This window comes from Thunnus thynnus, chromosome 3 (assembly GCF_963924715.1).
Source record: "Thunnus thynnus chromosome 3, fThuThy2.1, whole genome shotgun sequence".
Lineage (NCBI taxonomy): Eukaryota > Metazoa > Chordata > Actinopteri > Scombriformes > Scombridae > Thunnus > Thunnus thynnus.
Window position 1 is genome coordinate 7,564,404 of NC_089519.1, and position 12,332 is coordinate 7,576,735.

The window sequence follows — 12,332 nt, forward strand, 5'->3', positions numbered from 1 at the left end:
ATAGAAATAAAACCAAGTCTCATATAAAAGAAACAAGAATATGTTCTTGCTTTTTTACAAAAGACCCTCTCAGACTATAACAAAATAACATCAAAGAGTATTAGGCCCACTCTGCCAGAATAATTAGATATACTCTACTGTTTCAATCATAAGAACAAAGTCCTCATCTCCAGTCGTTGTGACCACTAATCCTGTGCGCCCAATCCATTTAGCTATGCCCTGCTCCTTGGTATGTTGTTCTTTAGATTCACTTTTGTACTTAGAAGATCTGTTTAAATATTCTGCTGAGATGCACCATCTTTATTTGCACTCAGCGGCCCATCCTTGTCATCGGAGGTCTTCTGTATTTGTAAGGTTGAATAAGAGGGAAAAAATCAAGTTCTGATTTTTCTCTCTCTCATCCCCTAACCTGCCCTCCCCTCTCTCGCTCATACACATGCATACATACAGCTCCAAGCTGTCTCTATACTGCATTTCTGCTCCTTTCTCCTGTCATATGTCTGACACTAAGTAACAGTAACATTAAGTTAACATGAACATGAAGTTAAACATTATGTTTTTTTGACACGTTGGTGTAGTACTGAAAGCTCAGTGTAAACATTTCTTCTGACGTGCATTCTTCTGTTTGTTACATATTTCTCTCAATTTGAGGACAGTGAAACTTTGCACTTATTATCTTAAGTGTGTCAATCAATCTTTCAATTTACAATCTAAGATTAGCAACTCTGGGTCACTTCTCTAATCAGTAGAGGACAGCGGTGGTTTCCTTTAGCTTGTATTATCTTGCAAGTTTATCGAAAACACACCAGCTGGGGTGGCTGATAAAATAACATTAGCTTGAAATATTTTTTAACTGCGTTACGAAGGATCTTGTGAAAATGTGAAACTTATCCATATATGTCTGATCTCGTCCCAACTCATCTCCCCCTAACATTTTTGTCTCATTTTTATTTGTTGACAAAAGTGTCAATAGATTTTGTCATCATAAATTAGTTTTTATTTAGTTACCGTCTTGTTTTCATCAGTGAAAAATGTTGTTGACAAAAACTATGATGAAAATTATTGGTCAACAAAATTGATACAAAAACAAGCTGCGAACACAATATTGGCTGATATTATTGTATTTGATTCTTCCTCTTCTTCTTCTTCTTCTTCCTCTTCTAATTATTATTATTATTATATTGACCTTTTAGGTTCATATGGCAAACTTGTTAACATACAGCTGCCTATTTACACATCCAGCAAATACAGTATAGAGCAACATTAGAATTCATTTGGAGCTGTGTTTGTGTCCACCTGACCAATAGGAGTCCAATATTCACTCTACTTTTAGCTCTGGTTTGGTTTCCACCAACTCCTAAGACAAATATCTGTCTCTTTCGCTGCTAAATGCTCTACTTTCCTCACCAGCTAGTCACTGACTTCACTTGCTGCTTGATGTTGAGTAGGTAGTGTACAGAGGGCTTTTAGAGCTTTTTTTTTGCTGAAAACAGATGCTTGCTGTGCCTCCAATTGGCTTATGAGAGGGGTGGTAATGACCAAAACAGTAAAGTTGTGGCTGGAAAACAAAAACAATGAGCTGAAACAAACTGAAAAGCTCCACAGAACTAAGAGGAACTGCAGTGTGGGGTTGGGTTCATCACCACAACCAACATCCTCCATGTTATACAAAGTTGTGTTATTATAAAATATTGATTGTACCTGACTGACGTCCAAACCTTGCTGCTGCCTGTCTCTCACAGTTGGTCACAGTAGAGTGATCCATCAGTTAAGTCTTGTATGAAAGCAGTTACACATTAACTGTATCCCTATCTTCCTTTTTCACACATACACATACACACAATCTCTCAGATGTGTACTGCATATGGACCCACATACAAACTTTACCTATCCCCCTTCTCATCATATCCCTTCTCATCTCCTATTTCAGTCAGTTAAAGATTTCTTCCATTTGTTGATTTTTATGATTTTATCTTTTACCATTATTTGATCCATGCACCAGGTTTTTTCTTTGAGATATTGTGGGCCTGGCTTCTACAAAGTGCCAGATGAAGCTTCAGAAGAAAAGCAGAGACAGTAATAAGCGAGAGTTTGTGAAACTAAGATGATTCGCTGGAGGAAAAAGTGGGAATATGAAAGACAAGAAATGTCACTGCGAGTTCTTTCTGGCTGCCTCAACTGGATACTTTGTGTGTTTATGTGTGTGTATCCATGCAGCTCAGGCATGTGGGTAAGGCCACGCAGTCTGTAACAAGCCTCAAGGTTTTTTTTATCCTCCTTAACTTTTATACCCGGTTTTACTTGTTACCTATTTACCAACATGTATTTGTACCTCCTTTTCCTAACCATGTTTATCTAAGCCTTTCAGAAACTCGTACCCTTTAACTACTGTTCAAGTATTTATCAAAGACTGAACATTTCGAAAAGGATATGAGCAATCCATTTTTTGTAGCTGAGACATCAGATGTTTTCCCACCCATATCGATCAATATTACGTATGTTTTATTCAGGAATTTAATGGAAATGAAGGTTCACACGCCTAGAAGAGAACTTTTCTGTGCCTATTGCCACATTTACCAGAGCTCCCTAAATATTAGTGTATTTCTCTAACGGTATAAATGCAGCTTTGTGAACACTGTGATTTGTAATGATGTGTAAGTTATTCGCAGAGTATACAGGTATTGTACAGTATGTAATGTACAGTTAATTTTGTAATGTTCATCAAAAACGAAGTCAAGTCTTTAAAGTTCATATTTCTAGAAATAAAATAATGATTGTTTCTTTCCACGATGTTGCAAGTTTGACTTCAAGCAATCTGAAAAATCACGTGTCTGTCCTCTGCCAGCCTCCCCTTACTGTCCAAAGGATGGGGTGTACCACACCGAGTCCTCACGCTGTTTCCAGATCATTCCGGGGGAGTTGAGCTGGACCGATGCTCGACAGCAGTGTTCAGACCGCGGTGGGGATCTGGCAATAGTCAGAAGTGACGCACTGCGTAACCTGCTGGCATGTAAAGTCACACAGTGAGTATTTCTGTCTGAACGGGGTGAAAAAATCAGGCCTCAGAGTTTGTCTTCTCTGATTTTTCCAGCTCTGTGACTAAATGCCTCATCCCTGCTTGCATGACAACATTAATAGTTCTCACCACGTCTCAGTTTGTTTGCAGTAGTGCCAGAGAAAGAAACATTTTGACAGACTACAAATATTCAAAACAGGTGTTGACATGTTCATTGCTGAAAATCACAAAAGTACATTGTCTGGTTGGGCATGTGTAAACTGTGCTTTTCCTGTGTCTCCCCCCCTCTCTGCGTCAACTTTGAGGCTCATTTAACTGAATGTGACTCTTTGTGTTTGTGTGTGTGCACGTGTTGTTCAGACATGAGGCTGTTTTCAAGGCCAGTACGTCTCATTATTTATTATTTACTGTTCATGAACTTCATGCCTTGAAGATCACTGCATTGATTGATTTCTCTGGTTTATTTTTTCCATTTATTCACCTCTTTCTATTGTTTCTTTTGTTTTTCATTAATTTTCTTACTGACAAACTTCCATTACTGTCTTTTTCCACATACAGTTTGTATTGAGATGCAAACAGAGTATGTCAGGCTTGGGCTTGTTGACAGTAAACACTATATTTCCACATATAGTAATGCTTCTTTTCTATATGTACTCTAACGTTTGTGTGATGCACCGTTTATGTACATCATGTGAGGTACACTCTGGATTCTGCTTTGTGATGATGAAAACCTTTCTGGCCTCACGCTGATATGAGGGCCACCAGTGTTTGGTGTTTAGGTCTGAGAAGGTCGCTAAAAACACATCTGTAAAAGCACAGCTGCATTGTAACTTTAACACCCTGGGAGGAGGAGTCCACAGTTCATAGTGTGTGTGTGTGTGTCAGTGTGGGGGTAGAGGCCCTGCCCTCATCAACCAAAGTGGATGAGAGAAGAAAAAACCTGCTGCAGATGGAGCTTCTCCGCTCTCTCCTCCTCCACTCTCATGTTCCTCCACCCCCGCGCTTATATAAGGAACTTTTTTTTCATCACTCTTGGTTTTTTGCCACAGAGACCCTTTTTTCTTGTTCCCTCTCTGCTTGTATTTTTTAACCCCTGTCCGTCCTTTCAGATGTCCTTTTCCCAGATGTGAGTAGTCTGCCATTGTAGAAAAGCCTGACCAAAAAAAAAAAAAAAAGACAAGACAAGACAGAAAGGAAGGAAATTGCTTTTATCCAGGTGATGTTTTTGGACATGTCAGAAAACAACGGAGACAAGCATCAAACTAAATGTCTAAAATGCTGCTTCCGTTTTCTCCCACAAGTCTTTAGATCACAGTGAGTCATACACTGACTTTTCTTTTGGAGGGAAGACCATTTTGTTTTCAGCTAACAGCATGTGAAAAAGAGAAAAATGGAAGCAGGGGAAAATGTGCAGTCAATTAGTGGACTCATGGAGTGAAAATCCAATTTATCTGTTGTAATCACAGGGATGTAGAAAATATCTGACATCCCTTCAGTAACATCCCATTGAGGCTCAATCAAAGCCCATTTTCATGCTCTCTCTGCCCTGCAATCATTGATTGTTTAAGGCAAGATGGCACATAATTCACTGACTTCAATGTCACTTCTTGAGTCCCATATTGATTCAAGTCTGGATGTTCTATAAGGAGTAGTGTGTGGTCTGTTGTTCCTGATCTGACAGTACTGGCACATTCAGAAGGACATGTGTGAAAAAGATTTTTTCTTTTCATCAGTTACCCTTGAACTTAATACAGGTATTTTCCTACTTAGGCTACTTTTGGGGACAAATTTCAGACTAAAGACCAGTTACTTGGGGAGGGCTTGTCCAATTTGGGACAAATGCCATGTTTCTAATTGGTAAATTATGGTCAGTGCTTATGGTTAGGGTTAGGGTAAGTCTCGATGTAAGTCTATGTAATGTCCCCAAAAGTGACCTAGGACAAAGTGTGTGTGTGTGTCACATCAGCACAGAAGCCAATTTTTCAGCTGTCAACAGCCGCATAGCTAAATACCAAGCAGGCATTGTGTTAATCTGTGTGTTACCTGTCCATTCCTGCCCTAGGGAGCGAGGTGTATGGCTGGGACTGAGTGACGTCGACTCTCCTGGCAGGCTGCGCTGGGCAAACGGCTCAGAGGCACAGGAGGGAGAGGAGGGCCAGCCACCTCGTTCCCAGATATCCCGCGGAAACATGTGCGTGTCACTCGATCAGCGTGCTCAGACCAGTTCACACCCATGCCACGCCAAACGAGCCTATGTCTGCCAGTACAGCCCCCAAGGTAGGCTTTATATATACACTCACACACACTGACACATGCACATCGACACAAAAAAATGAGGCAGTCCAAATGCCTAGAAATCCATAATCAGAGCAATAAGAGGAAAAACCAGAGGTACAGATTCATTGCAAATGCAGTCTCCCCAAATCCCTCTGCTCCTTAGTTGTTTGGGCAAAGAGCAGAGAATTTCAACCTTCTTCACTATCAATTTTATGTAAATTTAGTTGTGGCACAAACAAGTGCAGAAAGGAAAAGCAAACAGCCTCCTTCATAACTAATCACAGGCACAAGACGTGCTCCCTGAAGCACCATTTATAATTGGAGCACACTTGGCATTGATACAAATTGCTCCTTTTGTAAGAAGCATCCAGAGACGGCGCTCCATCATTTTCAGCATTATAGTTATTTCAGAATATTATGGCAAAGCATCTCTGTATTTTCATATGGCCACATGCATCATTTCAGTATTCCCATTTATCATAATGTCTGGTTTTATATGTAAAATTTGTGAAGGGATAAAACATTACAGTTATCAAAAAGTGGACGATAAGCAGACTTCATGAAGCAATTTATGGTATTTATATGTGGCAGCAGCTTGATATCTGTCCAAACACAAAGTAGATGAGAAGTGGCCCACATAAGTGTTGCTGGATGTAGACACCTGTGATGACATCTACATATAATATGCACATCCAGGAAATATGCATTTTAGTTTGGCTGTGTGTGTGTGTGTGTGTGTGTGTGTGTGTGTGTGTGTGTGTGTGTGTGTGTGTGTGTGTGTGTGTGTGTGTGTGTGTGTGTGTGTGTGTGTGTCCTCATGTGATGCTCTGGAAGAAGTCTGAGCAATCTTGACCCAGACTGTCCGTGAGCTCACAAACCCACTTGACAGAGCCTCATACATAGCATTTAATGAACGTGAACATTTGTTAAAAATTCACGTACAGCTGAATGCTAATACAGGGAAGTGGCTAGGAAGAGAGTAGGAGCTACATTTTTGAACGCAGGCAGCAGAGCAGCAGCGAGGATGCAGAGCTCAGTGTTGAACGAGTGTCAAATGTTTATATGGGAGAGTAGTTGTGGACATGCATGATTGGAGTGTATATAGAACATGTGACCGTAAAAAGACCTCTGTGCCTGCCTGAACTACTGCAAGCTCCATTTTAATCAGCCAGCAGCTTTATGTTTTTTGGGGGTTTTTTTTTTACCCATTGCATAGTCAGTGAATAGAAGGCTGTCTGATTTAATTATTATGGAATAGGACATATTCTTCCTTATACTCAGGTTCATAATGTAACACTTCACTTGGTGCAGAAGAACCTCAAGCTGAAGTTAAACTGGAGTGACCGCTCCAGTCTGCTCCACAGGAAGAGTCTTAATGAGGCTGAATTCCTCTAAAAAATGTACAACAGCAGACAGTCAGCGAGAGCAGCGCAGACTAAAACTACCTTCAAAACTGAAGGGAAATTCAATGTCACAGTGTGAGACTCAATGTATATGTGTGGCAGGGGGAATTTAAGTGTGTCTCTGCCTGAATGTTTAATTGCGTGTCTTTGGTCTTTGATTCCGTCTCTGTTTTTGTGTCAGTCAGCAAGGAGCCAATACATCCTGTACTGAAGTGTTCTTCTTTTAGTATCTTTGACAGTAGTTTTGTTTGGTCTGTGTCTACGGAGGTTTGCTCTCCCTCTCATTTCTCCCCCTCTCTCTCTCTCAAAACAATGTGTAACTGTGTGGACTGCAGTCCTCCTGCAAAAAAAGGAAACATGCTTCATCATTGCCTGTAAATTGCCTGCACTACCTCTCTACCCTCAATCCTCTCTCCTCCTTTGGCAACTTGACTTCATTCTGTTTCTCTCTCTATAGTGCGTGTTCCAGATGCAGGAATCTACATGGTGGGCCTGGCTGTGTTTCCCTCCCAAAATCCTTTGCACCATGCCACCACCACTCCACTCTCTGCAGCACAAACACCCAGCAGTGCCATAGAGGTGAGGGGAAATCTCAGCTTGTTTATTTAATCACTATAGCTCTACTGCTCTCATAAGACTTTGTGTCTCTTTCAAACTTGCTCTCATTTTTTCTCTATTTTGTTGTTGTTTTTTTTTCACTCAGATGTTGCTGTTCCCAGCACTGAGTTTTGTTCAAGCAGGTCGTCTTTCCTCCCTGGAATTTGTCACTCAGGAGCTTGGCTCACAAATCCACATCCGATTCCAGACCTACAGACCTCACTGTCATTATCACGACCTGCACCTGCTACTACCCAGTGAGTCACACACAGAAACACACCTCTTTCTCACACACAAATGACACGTAAAACCATCTGCACATTCCTAGCGAGTATCACCAGGTGTTATAAAATATATAAACCACCTGTTAGAAAATAAACAACAAAAACACACATACTGACCAACCTTGTCTAAAGATGTTGGCTGGGTGAACATGAAAGAAAAGTTTAAATAGAGACAGAAACTGGGACAAAGGAAACAAGACCAATCAAGGTCACCTCCCTTCTGAGGGCTTCCTGTCCTTGTCTGAGATCACCAGACACACGGCACGTAACGGCAACACTATGTCGCACAAAGCACAAAAGACAGAGATGCTTTCTGTGTTTTTTGTACATCTCCACTGAGACATAGCAGCAAAAAATGTGCAAGAGACAGAGGAGCAGAGAGTGGATGCACATGAAAGATGTGAGAAACAGAAATCCACAGAGACAGCAGGCGGTTTGTAAAAGACAAGCGAGCACGTTTTTGTGAAGCTTTCACTTGGAATTTGTGAATGCAGCAGTAGAGGATGAGACACAAGAGATAATAAGATAATGCAACGGTGTTATTAATTACACAGTTCTGCAAGTTTGCTCTGCCCCACTCAGAGATGGATATCAGCCCAGCACATTAATTATGTTCCCACTACAACACACACACACACACACACAAATCTTTCACATTTATTTTCCACAAGTACACACTTTTTTGGCTTGTTTTGGAGAGATTTTCTTGTTGATTTAATCTCTTTGATCCAATAATTCATTGCTTTTATCTGCAGTTTTGCTTCATCATGCTTGTTATATTTAAAGTGACAGGCAACAAATCAGCTTTAGATTCTGATTGGTTTATCTTGTGATTTTGTACTTTTTCCTTAAAGTATCACTCTGTGTTTTTTAAATGAACAAGTTTTCTCCTTTTTAAATTTGTCATATGCAATATATGATATTAAACAGAAAAAAATAACAAATATGAATAAATTAATCTACCTCATTTAATTTGCTGCACCTGTTCTGTCAGTGCATTAAAATACATTTTTGTGACTTTAATTGTGAGATACCTGATTTGCACTTGTACACAGTCTCCCTGAGCAAGTTGGTGATCTGTTTTGTATTCTTTTGTAATCTGACCACGTTCAGTAAAAACTAAATGATATTAAAAAATTAATTCTTGTGTCTCAGGTTGTGGAGGTCCAGCCTGTGCTCCTGTGGCTGTTTGTGTCCCCAATGACACCAGGGACAGTGATCCACCCTCTTGCCCCGGACTAGAGCAGTGGTGTCCTTTCCAGCGCCGGTGCCTGACCCTCTCTAGTCCCTGCCAGCCATCATCCTGTCCTAACTGCACCCAGGCTCATCGCCTGCCCCCCGGGGCACTGAGACCCCGATACAAGCTCCAGAACGAGGTGGTCTTCACACTACCAGCAGGACCAGCTGCACACATACTGGTGAGAGGATAGTTATTTAGACAGAGTTTTCAGTGTTTAGGCTTTGGATGTGAAATAAGACCAGAAGAAATAGCTAATGACTTCCAGCTTTAATTTGAGGGTGTTTATAGCTGGATTATATAAACAGTTAAGGGATTGCAGCTGTTGTGCAAGGCCTGCCATTTCACTGCAACAAAACAGGCAGAGGAAGTTTTGATTCAATAAAGAAATCTCTTCTCATGTGTACACAAAGTTGGTGACACACAATGTGACTTTTATCTGTCTGACATTGATCTGTACCTGCTGATAACCTACAATCTCTTGCAACCTGTTTCTCCCAGGTGCAAGACCAATTGGAGGACCTCCTGGTTTCCCGCGGCGACATAATCGCCCTGCAGCATGATGCTGGCCCCGCCTCCCTTCTCCGCTGCCAAACCTCCTCACACTCACTGTGGCGACAACCTGTTTTAGCCCTTAACCAATCAGAGTGGTTCTTGATTAACAACACCAGACAGTCAACAGACAGCTCAGCTGACCACGACGCTGACGCTCTGCCTGACCCAGAGCTTGACCTGGAGGCGCTGGTGCAGGATGGCGAGGGAGGCTGGCTGGAGGAAGCAGTGTGCCCCGTCAGAGTGCTCTATGTGGGACACAGTGAGACCCAGCTGCAGGGAGCACAGCTGTCTGCTGGTCTACACCAGCCCGGACTCTACAGCCTGCTGGTAAGACATCAAAGCTGTATGTCATATCCCAGCATGCATCTGACAGATGTCAACATGATGGAGGAGGCCACGTGAGAACACAGAACCTATACTTAAAGGTTTTTCCTGTAAGAAGTGTGTTCTTCTGTGTTAGATAAATTAGCAATCAACTAACTAACAGTGTGCAAGAGATTTTAAATGTGTGATTTTAAATTTGAACTTTCTATAGGGATTCATGTAATTTGAAAATGAAAAATTGTATCAATATTTTTCCATGTGTTAACACTGGCTAATCAATCAACATCCATTAAGTTCGGATGATTATCTCCCCTTTTTGCTCTATATTGGTTATTATGCTGCGTTAACATGATAATTGACAACAAATTTGATTCGATCATTTCCAGGTGACTTCTGCTGAGCCATCATACAAAGTCTCAGCATCATGTCCACTGCGGGTGGTGCCTCCTCTGGGCTTGACAATCCTTCACCCCCCTCCTGGGAATGGCACCCTCTACCTGCAGCCCAACAACACCCGGCTGCTGCTCCGTGTCCAGTCTCGCTATGTAACAACGGCATCTCGGCGCAGCAGTAATCACAATGTGACCTTCCAGTCTGACTGTCCCCCAGAGTTTTCATCCAGTCCAGCACTCTGTCAGCCTGGGCCGACCTCAGGGTCAGGGGTGGAGGTCACGGAGCCAAGCCTGTATGCAGTGCTGGATCTGAGCTTGGAGGAGGAGGAGCAGGAGCAGAGGGGTCCACTGCAGGTCGAGCTGGAGGCCTACAATAATGTGACAGAAGCCAGCTTGACTGTGGTTGTCCACCTGGAAGAGCCACTCAGAGGATTGGTGGTGCAGCCGCACCCTGCCCACAGGGTGTTGATGGAGTCTGTTGTGGTGAGTTTGTGTGTTCATGACTGTATTTAATTGGTGATGGGTAGTAGTATTAAGAGCCTAGTTCATATTTGATATTATTCATACTGCACTGTGTTTTGTCTTTTTATCATATCTTTTTATTTTATACGTGTGTGTGTCAGAGTTATACAGCGTCAGTGCTCGAAGGCTCTAATCCAACATTTAAATGGACGGTTGATGACAAGCCCTACTTCACCTATTACAACACTGTCCTCAATGTGATCTACCAGCACGCTGCCGTCTATAAGCTCACGGTGAGTTTCTCTCTCATGTTCAGTGAGTCAAACTGTTGTTATACTGTCAAACTGTCTTTTCTGTTACCATTCATGAAAGAATATTAATTGCTTTAATTAAAATAAAATATGACTGCCTTGTTTTTGACACTCAGTATTTGTGATGGGGCATCCTCAAACAAATTGTCAAAATGTGTCAAGCACATTTAACGTTTTCAGTTGAAATTAAATTGAGGTAGGTTTAACCAGAAAGTTTTCCATTTGTTTTGACAGTTTTATACACTGATGAGCTTAATCACAATCAACATGTCAAAAATATGGGACAGAGTGAAACCTGTCTGCCTTTGAAAACATAGAGCTTCAACAGAGCACAGCCATTTTTGATATATATTTTAGGTTTCTTTATTTTTTTCTGTTAATTACATCTGATAAAAAATAAATCTATTGCACATACAAGCCTGAATAGATTGGAATAGGTTCAGCCCAACACATTGGCATTTTTGGTTTTATTTAAGACCTTTTTGAACCTTTTTAGTAATACATAGTGACAAGGTCTGCAATTAACAATTACTTTCACTCTCCATTTATCTGCTGATTGTTTTGTCATAAATTGTTGGTCTACAAAATGTCAGAAAACTGTTAAAAATGGCCTTCACAGTTTCCCAGATCCTTAGGTAACATCTTCAAATGTCAGACCAACAGTCCAAAACCCAAAGACGTTCAACTTTAAATCATAGAGTGCAAAGAAAACCAGCAAATATATACATTTAAAAAAGTGAGAACCAATACAGTTTATAGTATTTGTCTTAGAAAAATGAGAGGATTAATTGATTATCAAAATAGTTACAGAGGTCACACCATGTGTTTGGAAGTATTATGACTGCACCTCATTGGGTTGTGTCACCATCAAGGATAACTTAGATGTGGCACAAGACTTCAACTTCTTATCTTCAATCATCTTACCGGTTGTGTGGCATCTCTTCCAGGTGACGGCTATGAACCATGTCAGCACCCTTACAGAGCATTTCAACGTCACAGTGGATCGACTGCAACCCATGGCCAACCTCACAGTAAAGGGTGTTCCAGATGTGGTCCCTCAGGGCTCCACTCAGACTCTCACCACCTCTGTGCTCGTGGACATGTCTGTGACCGCCACCTTCCGGTATGAACCGAGCAGATAGATAGACAGCATGATAGATAGACAAATCAGATAGATTTGAAACAAAAAGTATTTTTTAAAAGACAACTTTTTCTCGCTGCATGTCTCTTCTCGTCTTTTTTTTTTTAATTTTAAGGCTGAGTGAAAACATTGTGCATCTGTTTATGTTTGTCTGCTCCTTTCTTCTCCTCTATCTGTCTGTCTGTCTTTTCTGGTCTTTTCTCTGTTTTCGTCTTCCCGTGCACCATAATAGCACTGCAGCAATCATACCATGCAGAGCCTTGGATTTATAACCGTGTGGTTAGAGCAGATTGCTGACAAGAATTTTCCCTTCTGCTCTGCTGTTTCCCCTGT

The 12,332-nt window shown here is 41.3% G+C and overlaps 1 protein-coding gene across 2 annotated transcripts in view; it reads left to right on the forward strand.

Annotated features, from left to right (window-relative positions):
• pkd1a (polycystic kidney disease 1a) overlaps nt 1-12,332 on the forward strand; it is a 66,879-nt gene that overhangs the window by 22,404 nt on the left and 32,143 nt on the right. For both annotated transcript variants that reach the window (XM_067583284.1, XM_067583291.1), the window contains exons 9-17: nt 2,846-3,023; nt 5,079-5,293; nt 7,154-7,275; nt 7,400-7,550; nt 8,733-8,995; nt 9,316-9,696; nt 10,080-10,568; nt 10,709-10,840; nt 11,806-11,981. In XM_067583284.1, coding sequence (XP_067439385.1) covers nt 2,846-3,023; nt 5,079-5,293; nt 7,154-7,275; nt 7,400-7,550; nt 8,733-8,995; nt 9,316-9,696; nt 10,080-10,568; nt 10,709-10,840; nt 11,806-11,981 — 2,107 coding nt within the window. The remainder of the gene's footprint in view (nt 1-2,845; nt 3,024-5,078; nt 5,294-7,153; nt 7,276-7,399; nt 7,551-8,732; nt 8,996-9,315; nt 9,697-10,079; nt 10,569-10,708; nt 10,841-11,805; nt 11,982-12,332) is intronic.